We start from the raw sequence: 24,752 nt of genomic DNA, 5'->3' as shown, positions 1-24,752 counted from the left end.
ATCAGGTGTTTGGGCTTTCTAAGGAGACAAGAGGCACAGAGCTGATGGGTCTCAAACTCAGCAAATGCACTTGATGCCTGTGTTTGGTCTGTGCCACATGGGGCAGGAAAGGCCAGTTCTGTAGCTGTGTATTTTAGGTTTGTAGAGAGAGAATCTCAGACCCCATCACTGTCCTCCTCCCAGCTGGAGTGGTGGCTAAACAGAGAGTGCAGGTCAGGTTCTAGGTCAAGTTCATGCAAATTCCTGAAGCCTCCCTGCTCCCCTCCCACCAGCCAGTCCAGGATGCTAGTAGCTGCAGCTCACAGGCCAAGTCCAGGCTTAAGCCCCTTACACCCATTAGCCTGTCTATTTTATTTGATTTTGAGACAGGGTCTTGGTCTGTTGCCCAGGCTGGAGTGCAGCAGCACAATCGTGGCTTACTGCAGAGTCTTGACCTCCTTAGGCTTAGGCAATCCTTCCACCTCAGCCTCCCAAGTAGCTGGGACCAGAGGCACATGCCACCACACCCAGCTAATTTTTCTATTTTTTGTAGAGATGGGGTTTCCCCACGTTGTCCAGGCTGGTCTTGAACTCCTGGGCATCGTCCCACCTCAGCGTCCCACAGTGCTGGGATTACAGGCGTGAGCCACAGTGCCTGGCCACCATTAGCCTATTAATCCTTGCAAATAACCATTATGGCAGGGACAGAGGGGCTCAGACAGGTTAAGTAGCCTGCCTAGAGTCACACAGCCCAGGAGTGGTAGAGCCTGGATGCAATCCCTGGCACACTCATCTCAGAACATGTAGGAGGCATGGTGAGGTCAGAGACCTCTTGTGGAGACCCCAACACCTGCCCCAAAGGCTGTGGGTGACCCATGTCTGTGGAGACCCGTGGCCAGGAGCCCCGGCTGCAGATGGGCTTCCTCAGGGTGTCTGCCTCCTTCAGGCTTCCCAGGAGAGGCTTCGGGGGCTCTCACTGGGCACGCGTGAGTCCCACGACCTGGGCAGTCACCTGGCCACCCCACACTAATGCCCAAGAGCACAGGGGCCCTGGGAGAGTGGATGTGTGGCCATCATCACCGTCACTGAGTGGATGACTTTGGCAAAGGGGCATGGACTGGATAGAGCACGAGGTGCCCCCAGCAGCACCAGGGCAGGCCGAGAATAGGCTGCCGAGCCGCCTCTCCTCCCCGTGCCAGGCCCTCCTTGGCTGAGGGGCTGGCATCGTCCATCTAAGCGCAGGCTCGATCCATACTCAATCCTGAAGCCCCCGCTAAGAACCCCTAATGTCCTTAAGGCATGGACGATACCATCGCAGGAGGGTGGAAAGATGGTCGTGACTGTAGTAAACTATTCTCAGCATCCCTCCTTTCAAAGAAGCCTATATTTTTTCTCTTCTAAAACACGCCTTTATTGAAGTATAATTTATATACCACAAATTCACCCATTTTACATAGACAATTCAATGATTGTTAGTAAATTCACTAAGGTGTACAACCATCACCGTATCTAGTGGTTTTCTTTCTTCCTTTTTTGGAGACAGGGTCTCACTCTGCTGCCCAGGTTGGAGTGCACTGGTGCTCTCTTGGCTCGCTGCAGCCTTGACTTCCTGGGCTTAAAGAAGCCTATTTTTGTATACATTTTAGAACACATAGCGCAGTGGCACAGGGGTCTAATTTATAAGCAAATCCTGGAGGAGCGTGTCCAGATTATTTTACTGGCAGGGGCAGGACCAAGAGAGTTGGGGACGACTGTCCCAGAGGGTAGAACTGCCCAGGGCCCAAGGGAGTTGGGGTAGGGGGGCGGTGGAGGAACCCAGAGCTCCCCAGCCCATAGGAACGCCTGCTGCTGCCTCCCTGACATCTAGCTCTCCTGAACAGGGTCCCTTCAGTTGCCACGATCTGTCCCTGGTGGGTTACGAGGCCTCTGTCCCCGGTGAGCGTCTGCTCCCTGCATGGCCTGGTCCGTTTCAGGCATGCGAGTGCCTGCGTGAGGTGTCAACCATGGCCTGGCGTTTCCTGTGTGGCCGGGATATCTCCCCATTGCTTCCCTCCAGGTCAAACTTGACATCCTCTAGAGTGAAAGCACTCAGCTGTCTGAGCTCCTCCTCTCCCTGCCCCTGCTCTGTCTAAAGTCCTGTCTCTCTAGGGGTCAGCTGGCTGAAGCCCCAAGGTGCTCTCCTTTCTCTGGCAAGACCCTCTCATTCCAACTTCTCAAGTCCAGGCTGAGAAACTCCCGCCATCCGCTGACACCTCTGAGCAGCCAGTGCAGGGGCGGTTGTGAGAAGAGGAAAGGTCCTCGGGGCCGTGGGCCAGGGCCGGGTTGTTCCTCTCCCACCCACACAGCCGCTTACCCCGCCAAAGCCTCCACCAAGTAGCTTCTCCTCCACCTGTCATCTGATTTTGGTCCTCAAAGACAGCAAAGCACTGCATTCCTGCCCACTGTCCCCTCTCTCGGGCTCAGAGCCTCTACCCCCACGAAGAGCCTGCTTTGTGCCGGATGGGGGTGCCGTGCACAGTTCTTTGTCCCTCTCTTGCATCCGTGTTGCTCACTCTTACTGGAAGTGCCCAGGCCCTTCCGAGTCCTCACTTGGAGAACTGTGGCAGCCTCCAGCCTCACCTCCAACCTTAGGGACCTGGTGGGAGACCCCTGACTGCACACAGCACCCTCCATCCTCCTCCCCAGCCTTGGTCCTGCCCCCGACTGCCATTCAGTAAAACTCTACACATTGTCAACCGGCACTCTTCATTTCTGAAGTTGACAAGCCGAGAAATCCTCATTTTTTTAAGTCATAAAATAAAACACAGGTTGAACTAAAAACTGACTGTCTACCTTCCAAATTACCAGAGAAGAACAAGGAAAATACAGACCTGGAGAAAAGGCGGGAAGCCCCTGTGAGTATTAAGAAACAGAAAATGGAAAATAAGGTGTTAGATGAGCTCCAAGCATACTTCTTAAAGCCAGAAAGGCGGGTGAGCAGCACCAGGCGGGTGAGCAGCACCAGGCGGGTGAGCAGCACCAGGCGGGTGAGCAGCACCAGGCGGGTGAGCAGCACCAGGCGGGTGAGCAGCACCAGCGCGCTGCATGGGCCAGGCCCTGCTACCGCCCCCACGGAGGCCTGGAGAGTCCTCAGGCAGGGACCTGGGTGCTCCCACACCACCCCATCCTGCAGATCAGAGTTGCACAGGACAGGAAACGGCCTGCCCAGGGTCACCAGGCCCTCGGGGCAGGCCCTGGGATTTGGTAAACAACATTAAAATCCACAAGAAAACCAGATGTTCAACCAGGTCAAAGAGCTAAGTGACTCCGGGGAACATCCGAAAGGTGGGTGGCGGGACATGACACAGACAAAAGACTAGACAACGAGAAACCACAATGTTGTCCCCGACAAAGCTGCTGCTGTCCACCTGTGAAGTAACGAATGGCTCCTCAATCCCGTTAGAACGGCTACCGTCGAAAACAAAATCACAAGTGTTGCCAAGGCTGTGGAGACACTTTTTCTTCCCCGGCTCGGCTCTCCAAGGTGGGGTTCCCCACCGCGTGCTGGGGAGCCTGCAGCGTGGCAGAGGTGGCCTCACACGGCCCCTGAGAACCAGAGCCTTGTGCACGGCTGGTGGGAACGCACGATGCCACAGCCACTGGGGAAACGCTGTGGCGGCTGCTCAAAACATTAAACACAGAAGCACCTGATGACCCGGGGTATATGCCCTGGGTATATGCCCAGAGGAACTGGAAGCAGGGTCTCACAGAGATATCTGAACACCCACGTTCACAGCAGCCTGATTCACAACAGCCAGAAGTGGAAGGAACCCACGTGTCCATGGAAGAATGGATAAACACAGTGTGGTCTATCCATAACAGTGGAATATTATTTGGCCTTCAAAAGGAAGGAAATTCTGATTCACACTACGACACGGAAGAACCTTAAGTGAAATGAGCCAGTCACAAATGCTGTATGATTCCACTAATACAGGTTCCTAGAGTAGTCAGAGACAGAAAGTAGAATCGTGGGTCCCAGGGGCTGGGGGAGGTGGTAAATCAGCAGGGGGTTAGTGTTTAACTGGGACAGAGTTTCAGTTTTGCAAAATGAAAAAACTTCTAGGGATGGATAGTGGCGATGGTTGCACAGCAGCGTGAGTGTGCTTAGTGGCACAGAACTGTACACTTAAAAATAGGTAAGATGGTACATTTTATGTGGTGTATACTTTACTGCAATTAAAATTAAAAAAGCAATGACTGGGACAGAGCTATAAGAAGTCACCATGCAGCTGTGACTGGCAGGGTCACATATGGAATTCCCCATCCTCTCCCCTGCACGAACACGCAGCAACACGTGCCCAGGGAAAGCAGGCAGGATCACAAACGCAGTGCAGGGTTTTCACACAATGCGCATGGATGGAGAAGATGAAAATAAGGATACGGAGGCCCTAAGTATTAAATTTAATATGATGACCGGAATGGATACATAAAAACGCCACACTCCTCCCACGGGCTTATGGGCCATTTACAACACGAAAAATTTGTAAGACCAAGAAAGAACCCGCAATGCACACTAAGTCATGGTTGTGGTTCCCGCTCTGGCCCCGACCACAGTGCAATAAACTAGCAATGAGTATCGGGAGAGAAACCAAAAAGCCGGAGCCCCTGAGATTTGTAAAAACTTGCTTCCAAACAATTCACGTGCTAAAGAGGAAACAGAAACCACAAATACAGAGAATCCAGAAAATATCAACCATGAGCACAAGGCAGAGGCAAACTCAGGGGATCCAGCCAAGCTGCCAAGCAGAGAACCGATGACGTTTCATTCCCACGCCAGCAAAGAACAAAAAGAAATGCGTTAGGCATTGAAGAAAAAGTGTAGAGTAAGTAAACTCAAGAACTGTTTTTTTTTTTTTTTTTGGCGGGGGGAGGGAATCAGTGGGGAAGAGACTAATCACAGATTAACCACTGTCCATTCTGATCAAGAAATAACATGAAAATACAAATTCACAAAATTGCACTAAAAAGGACAGATGTTCACAGATGTAGAGGGAATTAGAAAAATAATTGTTCACATAATGATATGTGGATAAAATGAACAACTTCAGAGGAAAATGTAAAACAACATCACTGCTACAAGACACAGAAAACCCCAGCCAGGCACAGTGGCTCACGCCTGTAATCCCAGCACTTTGGGAGGCTGAGTTGGGTGGATCACCGAAGGCCAGGAGTTCGAGAGCAGCCTGGCCAACATGGTGAAACCCTATCTCTACTAAAAATACAAAAATTAGCTGGGCGTGGTGGCAGGCACCAGTAATCCCAGCTACCTGAGAGACTGAGGCAGGAGAATCACTTGAACTTGGGAGGTGGAGGTTGCAGTGAGCTGACATTGCCCCACTGCACTCCAGCCTGGGCAACAGAGCAAGACTCCAACCAAAAAAAAAAAAAAAAGAAAAAAAAGACAGAAAACCCAAGGGGACCAATAACACCAGAAAGATACTGAAAAGGTTGCCAATTTTCTACATCATGAAAAGGAGCCTGGCCCCGGTGGTTTTGCAGGTGAAAATGAAGACCCTCTAGATCTTCAAAGAACTGCTTATTTCCATCATCCTGACTATCCTAGCACACAGGGAAAGAATAAGGGTCAACAACCTGTATCTTGGGAAGAAAACCCAATGCTGGTAATAAAACTCCCAAGGTAAAGTACAGAGCAAGCTCACTCAGGAAGAACAAAGCCACACTCAGAACAAACAGTGGCCAACAGACACCTGAGACTGCCAAAAGGCTGCACAGGAATGAGGAAACACTCCATTCATCCCAGAAACACGGTAGGTTCGCAGCCTCTGACCACTTCTCCTGAGTCACAGCCTCGCCAGTTCCAGCGGCCTGCCAGCACTGAGACAATGTCCAGCTGGGCAGGTTGCTGTGTCACATCGAACGGTTCTTCCTTCACAGGACAAAAGCTTACTTTACACACGGGAAGAAGATGCATTCTCCATCCCTCTCCCACCCCCACCCCCACAAAAATACAATAAAAAAGCATCTGGCCCCAAAGGAGAAAGACAGAAGGTTTAAGGTGTTAACTCTTGACCACATGGCTCTGAACTGTGTGGATCACCTACATGAAGCTTTTCTTCTGCCGCTGCCGCCACTGAGACAGCAAGACCAACCCCTCCTCTTGCTCCTCCTTCTTGGCCTCCTCAACATGAAGACCTTAGGATGATCCACTTACACTTAATGAAAAGTATATATATTTTCTGTGGGTTTTTTTGAGATGGGATCTCACTCTATTGCCCACGCTGGATTGCAGTGGTGTGATCTTGGTTCATTGCAACCTCCACCCCCTGGACTCAAGCGATCCTCCCACCTTGGCCTCCCAAGATGCAAGGATTACAGGCGTGAGATACCATGCTGGGTCTAATTTTCTTAATAACACTTTCTTTTCTCTAGCTTACTTTATTATAAGAATACAGTATAGGCCGGGCACAGTGGCTCACGCCTGTAATCCCAGCACTTCGGGAAGCCAAGATGCGTGGATCACTTGAGGTTGGGAGTTTGAGACCAGCCTGGCCAAGATAGTGAAACCCCGTCTCTACCAAAAATACAAAAATTTGCCGGGCATGGTAGCGGGCACCTATAATCTGAGCTACTGGGGAGGCTGAGGCAGGAGAAACACTTGAACCCGGGAGGTGGACTGTACTACAGCCTGGGCAAAAGAGGGAGACTCAGTCTCAAAAAAAGAAAAAAAAAAGAAGAATACAGTATACATACATGTAACATACAAAATATGGGTTAACTGACAGATAATGTTATCAGTAAGGCCTCTGCTCAATAGTAGGCTATTAGTCGTTAAGCTTTGGGGGAGTCAAGAGCTACACTCGAATTTCTGGCCATGTGGGGGTTCGGCGCCCCACCCCTGCGTTGTTCAAGGGTCACTTGTATTGCCATCGCCAGCAGCAAAGGAAGGCAGCTGCTGTCACTCCCCTACTCAGCAGTGAGTCACTCTCCAACACAGTACGACTGGAGAACAAAACAGGGAAAATTGTTAAGAGGTGGTAGGACCACCCTAGGTTACGGGTGACCTTATGAATGGCCTGAAGAACCAAGCAGGAAGCAAAAAAACTAAAATAAAAAACAGGCACAGGGTGACAACAGTCACAAAACAAACACACAGAAGAGGAGCTTCCTCTTAGCCCAGCGATGACCAGCTAGAAAATAAAATGGGGGAAAATATCCCACTCTCGGTAGTGGCCACAGAGCACCGGATTCCTAGACACTGAATGAGTCATCTGCAGGAGAAATGAGATCTCTGTGGAAGGGCCTGGATGCAGACGTGGGGGTGGTGGAACAGACTGCTGTTTCTCGAGCCGGTGGTCTTGATTTAATCCTCCCTGACCAGTTAATACATTCAGTGCAATTACCACGAAAATCCCCCAAATATTTAGCCATTGATAAAAATTGCTAGGAAATTAAGGTAAATTCCAGATGCATCAAAGGTTTGTGTATTTACAACCATAAGGCACTGGAGGAAACCTACACAGGCATGCTCTCTGGTTTCACCTCCTCGCTGCCTCCTAAGGGCAGCTTTCGCTGCCGCCTCTCCTGCAAAGGACCCTGCCATCTGCCTCCCCCCACCACCAATCATGTCAAGGTGCCCAGTGGTGCCTGGGGCCCGTTTCCTTCTCTGTCCTCCCCGATCGTCCTCTCTGGCCTCTCACAAGGAGCCTGGGCCTGTTTCTACCCACTCTTACTGGTCACCCCTCCAAGCAAGGATCTGACATAGTCCAGGCCCTGCTGCCACCAGAAACACTTCTCTTGGCCATACCTCTTTCTGAACCCTTGATTTGCACAGACTCCTGTCTACATACCATCACCCCTCAGAATCCAAGGGGAACGCTGAACCCCATGTGGCTGCTGAGGACGGGGCTGCCAGGTGCAGCAAATGACAGGAGGCCCTGCAAAATCTGCATCTCAGAGAAACGGTGGTTTTTGAGGCATGTCCCCGATACTGTATGAGACAGGCTTATGCTTCTTGTTTATCTGAAATTCCAGTTTGCCTGGGGCTCCCATGTTTCCTGGCAGCCCTGGCTGTGGCCTGGGGTGTCATCTCCCCTCCCCTGCACTCTCCTCCCCTCCTCTCCTCTCTACTCCCCTGCCCTCCCCTCCCCTCCTCTCTTCTCCCCTGCCCTCCCCTCCGCTCCTCTTTTCTCCCCTGCTCTCCCCTCCCCTCCTCTCCTCTCTTCTCCCCTGCCCTGCCCTCCCTGCTCCCCCAGGAGCTCTGCCAGGTGCTGTTCTTCATTCCTCAGCGCTGCCTCACTTCCTGCATCCAGGCCCAGGGACTGGAGTCCATCACTTTCGCCTCCAGGACTCCCTGGAACCCTCCCACTCCTATCCTTGCCTGGCCTCCTGCCCATGCTGGGGGCCACAGCTGAGGGCTCCTTTAAACCACACCTTCTGTCCTGTCACCCCCTTTAATGTCCTTCAAGGTTTTCCCACTGCCCTAGGAATGAGATCTGAATGCTTAGAGAATGGGTCTTTCCTCCAGCACCAGCTTCGGCTCAAAGCCCTCTTCCCCACCATGCTTCAGACAAAAAGGCTTCCAGGAACTTCCAAAAAGCAGGTCCTTTGCACAACCGTCCTTGCCCTCTGCCCTCTGGACTGTGCTGCCGCTGCTCCTCAGGGCTGTGCTCCGTGGTCTCCTGTTTATTTCCTGCTGCATTTAAGTAGCACCACATGTCTACATGGTTGACATGCAGCAGGGCTGCCCCACCCTGGCACTATGGACATTTGGTGTGGGGTCATCCTCTGGGGGAGCTGCCCTGGGTTGTGTAGGACACCCTACCGTAGCAGGCTGCTCTGCACCCCTGTCCTCTGCCCCCTCCGAGTCCTGACCCTGGGTGTCCTGTGTGTGAGGTGGCAGATGGGTGTTTCCAGGAGAAACGGTGCCGCGCTTTCCCGGCATTCCCTCATCCATCCACCTCCCCCGCTTCCCTCTCACAACTGTCTCCTCCAGAGGCAAGAAAATCCCTGCAGAGAGAGCCAACCCGGGTGTCAGTCACCAAGTGTCCGTTGAAGAGGCAATGCTTTCTAGGCTTCTTCCCCTCCCGGCCTGGGGCCAGGGTACCCGACAGGGGCAGGCCTTACGAAGCAAACACTCGCATGGTTGGGCAAATCACTGACTTTTCTCCTCCCAGGTGGTGTCAGACTCAAGACAGTCCTTCCTGAGACTCGTGTGGGGATACGTGGTCCGGGAGAACAGGGGGCAGGGCTTCCTGGGCAAGCTGTACCCCACCCCCTGGAGTGAGCTGGCCCAGGCCACGGGCCAGGTCACTCTGCCTCCCCTCCTGCCCCCGTGGTTTCCCAGAACTCTCAGCTAATTCAGGAGCCGCTTCCCCGGAGCCAAGGCCTGGGGGCCTGAACATGGCACGTGTGGGGGTGACACTAACGTACCCTGAGGGTCTGCTGGGGGCACAGAGGAAGACCCCCTGTCCCTGGGGTGGCGGGTGGGGTGGCGGTTCTGGGAGGCTGGGCAGTTGTCCCCGTGAGGGGTGGAGGTGGTGCTAACCCTGGCGGAGGGCAGAGTGGATGGCCGGGGCCTGGGGTTTTGGGATTCTGGTTCTCGGTCCCAGAGAATCCACCGTGTGACTGCACATGGGAGGGAGTGAAGCACTCTCGGAGCACGGCGAGGAGTCACCGAGAGAGCTGAGAATGCAGGGGGGGTGGTGCTGTGACTCAGGCCCATAGCCCTGCACTCCTGCCACATCTGGCTAGTGTGTCCCCCTGGACCCTGCTCCAACAAAGCCACCCAGAAGCCGTGATTTAAAAGATGGTTAAAGTGATGCCTTTTGGATGCCCCAGAAATTACTGAAATAAACCACCTTAGGAAAAAAATATTTTTCCTGAACAGAATAACGTCATTCGGTGAAGTGAGTACGATTTTGTCTGGGCTGGGAGCCCTCCTATGGTGGCCGTGTTGACGCATCCTCCTCACCAAGGAGAAACAGGTCCTCCAGGAACATCACCCAGCTGAGGGTCCTCCTGTTCCGGAGCAGAGAGGACTGGGGACAAGGACATCCCTCCAGGGCTTCATATGTCTGCTGTGGGATGTGTCAGAGGTAGGCAGGGGGTATGGCAGGCTGGGAACTGAACAGTGCCCTGGCAGCACCGTCTCTGCCTCTTCATTTGCCACCAAGAAACTGGTGGGCTGGGGCAGTGGGCACACGGTCCAGCAAGTGCTGGAGCCACCAGGGCCACTGTAGCCCGGGCTCCCCTGTCCCCTTCCCAGCTCCCACTGTCTTCCTGGCTGCAGCACCTCCTCTTTCAGGAGGCCTCCCTGGGTCCCCAGTGGAGGAGGAGGCTCTTGGGCAGGATTCCCACAGTCCCCCAGGTACGACATTCTGGGAGCCCCCTGAGCCTGCCGTCCCTGCAAGGGACAGACACCCATCTCAAACGTTATGGGTCACATGATGGAAATGTGTACCCCATGAGCTCGATCTAGGGGCTCAAAAGGCTTCAGGAGTGCTCTATGTCACGGACAGGTGCTCCCCCATGGCTCACAGGGTAGACTGTGGCAGCCCCACTCAGATCCAGCCTGGAGGAAAGACGCAGCTTTTCCCCGTGGTTCCAGCAGAACACTGACTGTCCAGCCTGCGGCCAGTCTCCTCCCTGGGACCATCTGGATGGCCAGGCCTGGCTCAGGGACCACTGAGGGCTAGCCCACCATACCACAAAGACCGTCAGGAAAGAGGGGTTCTAGGCCTGAGTTGGGGGTGGGGGCACTGGCGGGGGCACTGGCGGGGGCACTGGCAGGGGCACTGGTAGGCAAGCCCGAGGGGCTTCACTCTCTGGGCTCAGCATTTCCGCTGGAATTCACACTACACATGGCACCTGCATCACACAGTCAGCCAGACGCCAGTTGTAACTGATTTGAAGCTATGAAATGGGCGCATTCTGGGGAAAAAAATCAGGACAGACTTTTCCAACTAGCCTTAAGTAAAGATTCCACCTAAAACATTTCCCGGAGCTGAATCTACCATTTGCACTGTGGATATAAATGTTTCTCAACAGCCCTGGCCTCGGACTGGTAATAAGCACACTGACAGGCATGCGCCTATGGAAGGAAGACAAAAATCCAGAAATTTCTTCCTGCAGCTAAACACACAGAGAGGGTAAACAAACACACTGAGTTGATTAGCAAATAAGAATCCTTCAGATTTGGACTTTGGCATGAGAACTGTGTCCAGATTTAAAACCGCATGGCAATCTGAAGCAGTCACATAGCATTTCCTGTGATGTCCCCATCATTCCAATTCTACTTGTATTTATATAAAGTCATATATTTCAATTAATGTTGCAGCCATTAAAAAAAACCCTGGCTCCCACGTGACAGCCAAGGAAGGCATGCGTTTCCTAGGACAGGTGACTGAGTTCATGTGTGACAGCACCAGCCAGCATTCCCTGAGTGAAGATGGATGCGAAAAACCAGGGGCTTCTAACGCATCCTTCTTTCCTGATTAACGAACAGCTTTTCGGTGTCTATACACAAACCTTTCAGAATGCACGTAGAGTCTCCAGTAAACAGAAGAGTACACAGGATGCTCAGAGGGAAAAGAACTATATATGGATCCTAAGTTTTTTTTTTTTTGAGACGGAGTTTCACTCTTATCACCCAGGCTGGAGTGCAGTGGCATGATCTCAGCTCACTGCAACCTCTGCCTTCCGAGTTCAAGCGATTCTCCTGCCTCAGCCTCCCAAGTAGCTGGGATTATAGGTGCCTGCCACCATGCCTGGCTAATTTTTTTGTATTTTTAGTAGAGACGGGGTTTCACCATGTTGGCCAGGCTGGTCTCGAATTCCTCACCTCAGGCGATTCACCCACCTCAGCCTCCCAAAGTGCTGGGATTACAGGCGTGAGTCACCATGCCTGGCCGGATTGTGAGATTCTTAATAACTACCTAAGACAGATAGCTTGATTGTAAAATTGTCACAGATAAGTTCTTAAACCTGTAAACTAGAGTACTTAAAAAAATTCCACATTGCCATTCTGGGTAGCAAAATCTTCATCACCAAGGAGACCTGGCTAGTGCTACAGTTTGGGAAGGAAACAGCCTGTGCTCAGTAATTCTACTAATTACAGCTGGGCTCCAATGACATTAATTTGCTGATAACCTCATAAAGTTTTGTTTGTTCTTCCAAGATATAACATTAGCCAGGCCACTCAAAATAACGTTAAAATTACAGGACTTTGGACTTTCGGCAGAACATGAATAGTTTTCTTGGTAAACAAGGAAGGTCTTTATATGTGATCGTGACATAGTGCTTTATTTACACAAGCTTTAGAGGGTTCAGCCTCTGGACACTAGTAAAGAACGTTTATTTATTTGGTTATTTATGTAAAAAATATTCCACAACCCAGCTCTCTGCCTTGCTAACAAAGAAATATTTGTTTCTTAGGAAACGAAAACAGTGAAGGCCATGTCAAGCCAAATGGAGAGAATAAAATTACTGCGAGATTCTGCTTTCCACGTAACTTCAGCCAAAACTCTAAAGTGGCAAGATCCGCTTTCAGATTATATTATATCGGCCTCTGAGGATTCTATGCAGATCTGCCACCCCTTGGAGAGGTTTACAAATAGGGACCAGAAATCCATGGCTCCCAAGAAGCCCTGGCCGCTCTCCTTGCTGGGCCACGAACCGCTCCCCCAGCTACAACAGCGCCGGTGGTCCCTGCTTGCCCAGTGCCAGCGCCGAAGAGGTCTTGTGCGGCAGGTGCCTCTGACCAACATCACTGTTTCCGGGGAAAGGCCACACATACCAGAAACAACTGCTCCGGCCTTCCCAGGGACACTGGGTTCTCCCACGCCAGTAACCTATTCACAGTTTCCGTTAAAAGGTAGCTAAATACACGGAATAATGCAATAACCAAAGCGGTTTAGAAGGGGCTTGAGTTAGCATTTTAGGAACACATTACAGACAAGGGAAGTGAACAGCACCGTTTCTTGCCGAGTGTGTGGCCAGTTCCTGTGGCCATGGGGCTGCTGCTAATCTCCACTTCTCCCTCCAAGTGGAAAGCCAAACATGTTCCACCACTTCACCAAGGGACCCGTCCTTCTTTAAATTTCTATTAGCCAAAAGTGCCAAGTTAACAAGCAAACCAAAAGAAAAAAGAAAAAAAGCGATGGAAATGTCCCGAAAAGGGCTGGCCTCATTTCTGCAAAAGACGTGATTTGCAAACAAGCAACTGCTGCAGGCGACAGATTGTCAGTGTTGACTAATTTCCATACAAACCGGCTGTGGTTCTGATTTCCGAACACTGCGTCTTCTGCAAGCTGCCTGTCTGCAGGTTTTGCAACGCGGGACGGCCTAGGGAAGGGAGCCTGCGCTGGCAGTCACCGCGGCGCACAGCCTGAGAAACGAGGTGCGGGGCTGGGGAATCCCGCGTCCTGTTTTTCCTTCTGAAAACTACTTCTCCAGTGTGCAGGGCTGACTCGCCCCACGCTTTCCAGAATGCCCGCTCTCCGACGTCCCCAAAGCCGTCCCTTCCCCGGCGAGAAGCGCAACACCGGTCCGCGCCCTCCGCCTCCCCTGTACCCTGGGGCCTCCCGCCTGGAACCGGGGCGGCCCGCGTTCAAGGGCAGCGGATCTGTGCGCCCGCGGCGTCCGCCCCCACCCGCTCCCCTCCTCTCCCCTAGAGGACACCGGCTGGCCAGGGGAAGGGAGCTCGGCCGAGACCCCTGGCCCTACTCACCCAGGAGCAGCCAGAGGCCGCGCCGCGGGAGGCGGCACAGGGCCCGGGCCATGGTGCACAGCGGTGCCGAGTCGAGTCCGCTCGCCACGCGCCCCGCTGAGGACTGAGCCCGCCGCGGCGCGGGCCCGGAGGAGACGCGCCGGGGGCGGGAGCGGGCGCGGGAGCGGTGGGAGGCGGCGGCCGCGCGGCCCGGCCCACTGCGGCTCCCCGGCTGGGTGCCAGGGCCGGGGGCGCCCAGGGCCGGTAAAACCTTGCAGGGGGGCCGCGCGGGCGTCTCCAGGCCCCTCCCGGGGGGCGGCACACTTGGGGTCCCAGGAAGGCCTCCTGAAATGTTCTCCCAGCAAATAAACACTTTTTAAACTAGGGAGGGTCTCCTAGACGACTCAGCGTGAGCGGCACCTTGGTCTCCACCTGGGGATCTTCCCCTCCTCCTCCTCCGAGGTTCTGGGCGTTCCTGCCTGGTGTTTGCCTTGCAAAAGGCTAAGATCTCCCAGCCTTATCTACCTCTCCGCCCAGGTGCAGGCGCTGGGGAGCGTGGGGGGCAAAACTCGCCGCCGCGCCTGGCGAGACCCGTAGTAACCCAAAATGGCGCACACTTACCAGGCCCTGGAATGCTGCTCCAGATCTGCAGGATGAGTGGGTGGGCAGAGGCGGGGACAGCACGGCAGGTGAACAGAAGCCGTGGGGCTGGAGGAACAGGGCTCTTTGGGGGGATTGAGATGGCCTGGGAGTCTTGCCGTTGATGGGTAGGTAGCGAGAGCCTGGCAGGAGGTTGTGAGGGCCTGGCCACAGAGTCCTGAGATGAGGTTTGCTTTGGTGGCACTCTGGCAGCTGCATGGAAAACTGATGGGGGATCTTGGGTACATTCGTTTATGTAAAGTGGTGAGAGGAGGGCGCTCTGGAGATGGGCCGGGGAAGCCTACGGAGGAGCAGGTTCTGGGAGGCACAGGCCTGGCCTCTCGGCATTACTGGTGGCTGGATTTCACTTGCAGTGGTTCCTTCTTGTATTATCCTGTTCCGAGAACTCTTAGCAACAGTAAATTTATACTTGTGCTAAGGAATGCACCACTGCCCTTGGAGGGGGAAGAATCACCACCCTGGTGCTGCGGCCACAGCTGTCTCTTTTGTGGTGGAAGCTGCAAGTGCACAGCATTGCTGAGTGACCAACGTTTTCTCCTAGGAAAGGGAACAGTCTGTGGCTGAGAGGCTGCTGCCACCTGCAGTAAGCTTAGAGAAGGGGAGACAGCCGACAGCGAGGTCATCCACTGGTTCTTCTAACACAGGCTGCGAGGGCACTCAGGGCCAGCATGCCTACCACCTGTGCAGGGGCCCCAAGTGTTCTGAGAGTGAGGGGTGAGATGGTGGGGGAGGGCACACATTCTCTTGACTTGATTAGCCCTTGTTCTTGAACCCTAGGAGATACACCCCATTGGGTGGCCTGGCATCCCTACTTTCTTCATTTAACAGACATTTGTGTCCCTATGTGCAAGACACTGTTAGATCGACCAGCCCTGCCCTTCAATTGGTGAATCTAGGGGGTGACCTCTAAAACTCTCAATAACATGAGCGCCACAATACAGGAGCCACCCGGAACAAGGGACACTTGCCTCAGCTGCAGTGCAAGCAAGGAGACAAAGGACTTTGGACAAAATGCAGCCCAGGCAGTCCTGAGGGCTGGGTGGAGAGAAGGGCACAAGGGAAACGCAGGCCCGAGCACAGGCCTGGCAGCCAGAGGCCGTGCCATGTGAGAGCAGCACAGCTAGTGGGGAAGGGTGGCTGCCAGCGCAGCCCTGGGACAGGGCCACCGTACATCCTGCACTAGGCGATGGCCAGTCATAGTAGGGGAGAAGAACCTGCATCTTTCTGCAGCCATCACTCGCCCTCCATATCCAGGGACTCTGGCTTGAGCCACCCTTTCTACTTGTAGCTTGTGGACTTTGGCTGCATGTTTTTGGTTGGCAACTGGGACTCCTCTTTCATCAGGCTCAGCAGGAGTCTTCCTTCCCAACGTTTTCTCTTTGAAGCTTGACTGCAAGGAGGCAAGGCCAGAGGCCCCTGTCACTGCTGTTTTCTCAACACCCCCTAAAGGATACATTTTCCTAAGAAGACAAAGCCTATTTCTCAAGTTCACATGCTTTAGAAATTCACAGTTCTCTGGAGAATGCTGAAGTAAGGCACACACCTAGAGGCATGTTCTGTCCTAATGATTTTCCTGTGTGTACCTTGGGTCTAAGTAAGAGATTCCTTAGCAACTACTGTGGGCTTCCCGTCTTCAGAAGTTGTAGTCTGATGTATCTGTATTTCTAACTGGTCAGAGGTAGCATGGAAAATCATTCCTCTCCCAGGGTACCTCAGTCTAGAGGGGCATTAGGTTAAACAATGGAAGAGATCAGAAAATGGCCAAGTGCTTTACTGCATACACAGTAGGGCTAAAGATACAATCAAAGCCTGGTCAACACTGCTAAAAATTCACTATTAACATAAGATTCCTGCTTCCAGCCGAGATGAAGTTACAGGGACTGGACTCACCTTCCCATCTTAAACTAAAAAACTGGACAAAATGTATGAAACAACAGTTGTCACAGTGGACCACAAGAAGTGCAGGGACCCCTGAGAGCAGGGAAACAAATAAGGTGAGTGCTACAACTGCTCACTGCCTGGAGTTTGCAGACCACAGATGGAGAAAGGAAACCCAAAGAGAGTCTGGGGAAGCCAGGCAGTTAACGCTGGCAGGGCATAGTACCGGAGAGGAAAGAGCTGCGCAAAGAATGCGCTTGAGAGATCACAGAGGGTCCCACTTGAGTCTCAGCCCACACATCTAAGGACACTACCCAAGGGAAAAGAGTCTAAGAGCCCACACCCAGCTGGGAATAGTTCCAGTTCCCACCAACCGTAGTGGAAAAATCTTGAAATACACAGAACATCAGAGCATAATTAGAAGGGCAAGTCCCTCTCTGTAGTCAGTAAAAATTACAAAGGCTATTCTGGTGCTGCCTAACAAAACTTAAAAGCAAGAACTAACAGGAGCAAATGATTTCCAAGTAGCTATTACATCCCGTAACTTAAAAACAATAAAAGAACAAAGCATCAGAGAGCCATGAGGCAACTCCAGGTGGCAACTCTAAGGTGTAACTGGAGCCCCTGGAGGAAGGTGGGTGGGAAATATGTGAAAAACCACTATGTGGAACATTTTCTATTAACCCATGAGCCAAGAACATCCCCAAACTCCAAGCACAAAAATCATTTAGAAAAATATGTGAAAGCACATCACGATCAAATTGCCTAAAGCCAGTAATAAAGAGAAAACCTTAAAAGCAGCCAGAGAGAGAAGACATTACGTATAGCAGGGGTCCCCCAACCCCACAGGAGTACCAGATCATGGCCTGTTAGGAACCTGGCCTCACAGCAGGAGGTGAGCAGTGGGTGAGCTAGTGAAGCTGAGGTCCGTATCCTGTTAGATCAGCAGTAGCATGAGATTTCATAGGAGTGTGAACCCTACCGTGAAGTGTTCATGCAAGGGATCTAGGTTGTGCTTCTTATGAGAATGATGATCTGAGGTGGAACCGTTTCATCCCTAAACCATCCCCCTCTCACCCCATGGAAAAACTGTCTTCCACAAAACCAGTCCCTGGTGCCAAAAAGGCTAGGGACTGCTGATGTACAGAACACAGGTAAGGGTGACAGAAGAGTTCTCATGGGATATAATGCCACCAGAAAACAATGGAACGTTTTTAAGTACTGGAAGGAAAAAAAGCATCAAATATTCTACAGATAGTTTTTCAATAACTTGCTGATATGAAGGGGAAGACTCCACTGGTGTCCTCACTATCAGGCCTGCAATTTAAAGGCTGAACTTCAATCATTATCAATAATGAATCAGTGGTTCTGAAGATAACATGCTCATAAGCAATAACAGCTTAGTTCTGTGAGTTGTTTAAATCGTGCAATTGCTGGATAAACACTAACAAAAACAGCAGTATCTCAGGGAACTCAGGTTCATCAACTATCCATTTTTCAAGTCCTGCAGGAAGTCCCACTGTTAAAACCAAAACACTTGCAAGTAGCTGAGAACAGAAGTTGCCTATCTCCCTATTCCCCCAAGAAACAAAACAAACAAAAAACAAGAAGTGAAAAATAAATTCTATATAAAACTGTCCTCAGCATTACTTGGAGAATTTTCCAACTGCAAAGGAACTCAGTAACAGGGAAAAAATTCCCACCAAATCCCACTACACAACTCACACTCCTATACTACCCTCAGCCAGCCACATGCTTAGTGTGAGCAAAGGCAGACTGAGAAAAATCGTGGAGCCAAGAGGGAGGCTGATGAACAGGCCTACGGGTGATATGAAACAATCTCCAGAAAGACAAGCTCTTAACACTCTAGACGTGAACATTTAAAATACCCCAATACCATAGAGACAAACAAGAGACAAGTCCATCTAGAGCTACTGCAGAAAACCGGGACATGAAATGTCAGACATACAACCTGAAGGAACCCCTAACCTCTAGGAGACTATATTACAAATGTGTAACATAGCCACCCTGGGCGGATCAGGAATAAAAGACATAACCTAAGCACGTTTAGACAAAAGAGCAAAAGACAAAAGAACTGTACACAAATGACGTACTCCAGTTAGTAAATCTGTTTCTTACAGGGCCATGGTTTAGCAACGCTGTAATGACTTTACGTGTATAGTAGGATTGAGCAAATAAATACATAAATAAATTGTGAATAACGTGAGCCAGTTTTCTCACTATTGGTATAAGGTGGAAATAAGGGACAGAAATTCAAAGTATCAGTATGAACACACACAGATATATGGTGCTGATGACTAGCTGTAAATACAGGGACAAAATACAAGTGTGTCTGTTTGCTTGGATTAATACACACGCACATATTTCCCAGCTATATCTACCGAGAGAGCCTAAGACCAACTCCAACAGCAACAAGCAAACCTCCTGACCAGGTCTTCGTTTCTAAATACTATTCTCCAATAAAAGGAAACAGCTTGTTGAAGTGGTGGAGTCCAGTGCTGGGGCAGGGAATGTACAAGATGAGCCAAAAATATCCTGTGATGCCAGAAAATAAGTACTTAAAAAAGAATGAGTTTTTCAAAAGGACACAGACCCCAACCTGAAGAAGCTCCTAATGGCTAATGCTGGAATAATGTGAGCAATGAAGTAAGAAAAGAACAGTATTGTAATGCACAGAACAAAATAAACATCGAGTGCATACTGATATAAAACACTGAATAAACAGGGGACAAGGTGTGGCTCCTCCTTACAGAAAAATTCCAAGTAATAAATATAGAAGGGATGAGAGACACACAAAATCATCATTAAGCAAACACCACAAGAATAACTGCTTCAGCCAAGATTTGACGAATACTAGAACCAGTGACCAAATGTTTCAGGAGCAGCATATTTGTGTACTCTCAAAGAGCTCCTTCAATTACAAAGGAAAACCATTAACCTCCTAGTGCAGGAACCCAGCAGAAGCCACCTGAACCAAGTGATCAAGGAGAACATCACCTGTAAAAGATATTATCCCCAGGTATGATGTGCTAAGAAAGAGATGTTATTTCTGTGGTACTCATAAAAACGTATAGCTCAATCTAATCATGAGAAAACATCAGATACATCCAAATTAAGAGGTAATCTACAAAATAACCAATTAATACTCATCAAATGTCAAGATAAAACAATTCACTACCATGACAATAGTCATGAAACTCAAGAAAATACTGAGGAACTGTCACAGATGAAGGATGGAGGATGAAGAAAGCACAATAACTAAATGCAGTGTGGGCTACTGGATTGGATCCTAAAACAGAAAAAGAACATTAGGAAGAAAATTGGTAAAAATGAGTAAGATTTGTGGTTAATAGCATTGCACCAGTGTTAATTTCCTAGTTTTGATAATTTTACTATGGTTACAGGAGTTGTTAACATTAGGGGAAGTGGAATGAATGGCAGACATTAACTTCCTATGGTATTTTTTGCAACTTTTCTGTAAGTCTAAAACTATTTTAGACTTATATAAGACTTATATAGACTATATTTTAGACTAAATAAAAAGATCGTATATACCTAATATATTAGCAATAAAACTACTCCTAAATTAAAAGGTCAAATAAGCAGTCATATACCCAACTCTTAACATTGCCTGTGTTCCTACTTCCCAGTAATTCTTAGTGAACACTGAAACCATTCCTAATTACTCAGGGTAATGTGAGTGTTTGAGAGAGGCATAAACGAATCCTTCACATCAGAAGCATCTGACAGTGTTGGAAGCATTTAGAAAGCCAAAGCTAGTGACCTTACTGTGAATGTAGGTATACATATATATCGGCATATGTTTATGTATACAAACATAATGAAAGTCTGTATAACAAAGCCTTTGTATTATAAAATGAGGGAAAAATGCCTCCTGCTTATTCTGCTTCTCACTGGAGAATCAGGTTTCCTGTTCTCTGGCCACTCTTCACTTCATGGGTATTTGTGGAGCCCAGGCCTATCATCAGAGTCTTCCCCGGGGTTTTGCTGGAGTTACACGATTTTTTCCTCGAATTAGTAACTCAGAGAATTACATAAATTAGATAAACCTGTTAGCGACCATCTTTGCCCTCATGTGTGCGGAGCCTGATGCCAACCCAGAAGAAAGCATATCCAGCTTCACCTGAATTCATTTCTGGAGTATTCAACTATGTACGTTCATTTCCATTTTCTTGTACTTTTGCTAGTTTATGTTTCTATTATTTGCAATCAAGTGTCCCCTGACTAGCAAGCCAACCTATGGTCTGCCTTATTCTAATAAATACTGAAGCAGGTTACAGACATTAATAGAAGAGGAATAAAAATAAATTAAGAAAGAATGAAGTAAAACAACAGATTATTACAACAAAGTCAGGGTAAGGTTACTAACAAAGATGCACCATGACACACTGCTAGATGACAGCACTACCACCAGCAGCAGCAGCAAACCTTGACTGTGCCAAACACCATGGTAAATGCTTCACTCTAGGCCTGTGCAGTAAAGCTTTAAAGAAAGCCCTTCAGACACTCTTAAATAGCTGATATTAAAGATGAACCAAGCCGGGCATGGTGGCTCATGCCTGTAATCCTAGCACTTTGGGAGGCTGAGGCAGGCGGATCACTTGAGGTCAGGAGTTTGAAACCAGCCTGGCCAATGTGGTGAAACCCCGTTTTGTATTTTTGTACTAAAAAATACAAAAAAAAAAAAAAAAAGCCTCATGCCTGTAATCCTAGCACTTTGGGAGGCCAAGGCAGGTGGATCACCTCAGGAGTTCAAGATCAGCCTGGCCAACATGGCAAAACCCCATCTCTACTAAAAATACAAAAATTAAATGGGTGTGGTGGTGCATGCCTGTAGTCCTAGCTACTCGGGAGGCTGAGGCAGGAGAATCGCTTGAACCCGGGAGGCGGAGGTTGCAGTGAGCCAAGATTGTGCCACTGCACTCCAGCCTGGGCATCAGAGTGAGACTCCATCTCAAACAAAAATAATAATAATACAAAAAAAAATTAGCCGAGTATGGTGGCGGATGCCTGTAATCCCAGCTACTTAGGAGGCTGAGGCAGGAGAATTGCTTGAACCCAGGAGGTGGAGGTTGCAGTGAGGCAAGATTGCCCCACTGCACTCGAGCTTGAGTGACAGAGCAAGACTCTGTCTCAAAAAAAGAAGTCTGACACAGATCTCACTAGACTAAAATCAGGGTTTCAGCAAAGCTGCATTCTTTCTGGAAGCTCTAGGGAGCCCCTGTTTCCCACCTTTTCCAGCTTCCGGGGGCTGTCCACTGGCTCTCGGCCCCTCATTCTGTCTTCAAAGCCAGCAGGAGCGTGTTGAGTTCTCACAATGCCATTTCTCTGGTTCTCTCTTCTGCCTCCTCTACCACTTTTAAGGACTCATGTAATTAGATTGAGTCCGGCCAGATAATCCAGGATAAACTCCTAATCTTAAAAGTCGGCTAATTAGCAATCTTACTTGCATCTGCAACCTTAATTCTCTTTGTCATGTACAACACATCACAGGATCCAGATGACAACAGGACATTTTAGAAGGTCACTGTCCTGCCCACGTTAAAATATGTTACTACTACGTGCCACATATGTATTTGATAATACGTAACAATGGTCAATACTGAAAAAAGCAGTACTTAAGCCCATGTATAGAGATTACTGGTTGAGATCTATTTTTTAAAAGAGAAATTACCTGTTACACTGAGCTTCTGAGTCACACATATGATCTCCTTTGACCAGTATAGATTGGCATCAGGCAGAGCCAATTGGGAATTTTTAGTTCCACTGTTTTTGCTGATTGTCTTATGGTATTTACAATTTTCCAAATCTCTGGTTATCTCCAAACATATTAATTATCTATATATTCTAGTTGATATAGCTGAGTGCTCTTTGGTATCTAATACAACAGTGTGAAAGAAAATTGATTTTGAGCACTAATGTATGTTAAATTATCTAAATTTTTGCTAGTGAAGATCTATGAAAACTTGGGACAATTTGACCAGTCTTTTAAAATTCTACAATAATTTTATCCAATTATCTAATATCAAGTTAGAGATTTCACAGAATAAGATAAACAGAGATTTTTCACTTGAGGTTCCAAAAGATTCATGAAAAATAACTCTAGTTTCTAAATTTAACTTGGGAAGCTTCATAACAGCTAGCAATTTACTGGTCACAGCTGAAAGCCCTTTAATTTACGAAAGCTGCCTGATCTTTACCTTTAGCTTTTGGATAGGACTTTACTTCAAAAAACCTGAAAGTTAGTGTCAGGCCTCTGAGCCCAAGCTAAGCCATCATATTCCCAGTGACCTGTACGTATACATCCAGATGGCCTGAAGCAACTGAAGATCCACAAAAGAAGTGAAAATAGCCTTAACTGATGACATTCCACCATTGTGATTTATTTCTGCCCCAAGCTAACTGATCAATGTACTTTGTAATCTCCCCCACCCTTAAGAAGGTTCTTTGTAATTCTCCCTACGCTTGAGAATGTACTTTGTGAGATCCACCACCTGCCCACAAAACATTGCTCTTAACTCCACCACCTATCCCAAAACCTTAAGAACTAATGATAATCCACCACACTTTGCTGACTCTCTTTTCAGACTCAGCCCACCTGCACCCAGGTGAAATAAACAGCCATGTTGCTCACACAAAGCCTATTTGGTGACCTCTTCACACGGACACGTGAGACAGTTAGAATTTCTTTCCTCCCCACCCCCACCACGCTGAGATGGGGTCTCACTCTGTTGCCCAGGCTGGAGTTCAGTGGCAGGATCTCGGCTCACTGCAACCTCCGCCTCCCGGGTTCAAGCGATTCTCCTGCCTCAGGCTCCGAAGTAGCTGGGATTATAGGTGCATGCCACCATGCCCGGCTAATTTTTGTATTTTCAGTAGAGAGGAGGTTTCACCATGTTGGCCAGGCTGGTCTCGAATTCCTGACCTCGTGATCCACCTGCCTCGGCCTCCCCAAAGTGCTGGGATTACAGGTGTGAGCCACCATGCCTGGTGCTGAAAATTAGAATTTCAAGTGACTCTTTCTATATTTTCCCCAAATCAAAGGCAGTAATTTTGTCTCTATGTATTCTAGAATGGAATTCCACTTCATCATTCCTCTGGGAAACAAATGATTAGAGGTATGCTTCTTATTTCTATGGGTATGTTGAAAATAACACCTATTCCATGTTGCTACTTTATTCCATGCTCTGAATGTAGCCTTTTAATATAAATAACCATAAAATTAACATACAGGAAAAATATCCATAATTTTAGTAAAATTTAATTAGTAATTTAATTAGTAAAATTAGGATTTTACTAATTTGATATATGGCTAAAGCCAATGATTTTTGTGTTTCATCAAATATAGTCCTTTTAAATTATTATTATTATTATTATTATTATTATTACTTTTTGGAACCCAATTCCTGGTGGACATTTTGAGTGGATCTGATAATAACTGGAGACAAATTAATATATGAAATAAAACCTTATTCTCAAATATATTCAATTCTTTTATAAATCCCATAAAAGAGGAAACATTTGAAATCCAGTCATTTCATATATTGCCTTACCATTCATGTATATTCCATGTCAACACTGGTAGGCTAATTTATACTTGGAAAATGCCAGATGGAGGTTCCAAGATGGCTGAATAGGAATAGCTGTAGTCTGCAGCTCCCAGCGTAAGCAACGCAGAAGATGGGTGATTTTTGCATTTCCAACTGAGGTACCGGGTTCATCTCACTGGGGCTTGTCAGACAGTGGGTGCAGCCCACGGAGCAGGGTGGGGCATCGCCTCACCTGGAAAGTGCAAGGGGTCAGGGAATTCCCTTTCCTAGCAAAGGGAAGCCATGGCAGACGATACCTGGAAAATCGGGACACTCCCACCCTAATACTGCGCTTTTCCAAAGGCCTTAGCAAACGGCACACCAGGAGATTATATCCCGTGCCTAGCTCAGAGGGTCTCACGCCCACGGAGCCTCACTCACTGCTAGCGCAACAGTCTGAGATTGAACTGCCAGGCGGCAGCGAGGCTGGGAAGGGGCGTCCGCCATTGCTGAGGCCTGAGTAGGTAAACAAAGTGGCCAGGAACCTCGAACTGGGCGGAGCCCACCGCAGCTCAAGGAGGCTTGCCTGCCTCTGTAGACTCCACCTCTGTGGGCAGGGCATAGCTGAATAAAAGGCAGCAGAAACTTCTGCAGACTTAAACGTCCCTGTCTGACAGCTTTGAAGAGAGTAGTGGTTCTCCCAGCATGGAGTTTGAGATCTGAGAATGGACAGACTGCCTCTTCAAGTGGGTCCCTGACCCCCGAGTAGTCTAACTGGGAGACACCTCCCAGTAGGGGCTGACTGACACCTCATACAGCCGGGTGCCCCTCTGAGACGAAGCTTCCAGACACAGGATCAGGCAGCAACATCTGCCATTCTGCAATGTTTGCTGCAGCATCCGCTGGTAATACCCAGGCAAACGGGGCCTGGAGTGGACCTCCAGCAAACTCCAACAGAC

The 24,752-nt window shown here is 49.2% G+C and overlaps 1 protein-coding gene and 1 non-coding gene across 2 annotated transcripts in view; both read right to left on the bottom strand.

Annotated features, from left to right (window-relative positions):
* The window catches only part of RAMP1 (receptor activity modifying protein 1), a 51,424-nt gene extending 37,556 nt beyond the window's left edge, over positions 1–13,868 (bottom strand). The window contains exon 1 of the mRNA XM_516183.8: positions 13,706–13,868. Within this exon, the coding sequence (XP_516183.2) occupies positions 13,706–13,757 (52 nt within the window). The 5' untranslated portion in view covers positions 13,758–13,868. The remainder of the gene's footprint in view (positions 1–13,705) is intronic.
* LOC112208481 (small nucleolar RNA SNORD55/SNORD39) lies at positions 3,484–3,562 on the bottom strand. The gene has a single exon (XR_002942959.1). It is a non-coding gene; the product is annotated as a small nucleolar RNA SNORD55/SNORD39 (small nucleolar RNA).
* Positions 13,869–24,752: the final 10,884 nt, after the last annotated feature.

The sequence above is a fragment of the Pan troglodytes genome, chromosome 13 (assembly GCF_028858775.2).
Source record: "Pan troglodytes isolate AG18354 chromosome 13, NHGRI_mPanTro3-v2.0_pri, whole genome shotgun sequence".
NCBI classification, from domain to species: Eukaryota; Metazoa; Chordata; class Mammalia; order Primates; family Hominidae; genus Pan; species Pan troglodytes.
The sequence above is the reverse complement of the archived record's forward strand: the minus strand, read 5'-3'. Positions and strand labels throughout refer to the sequence as shown.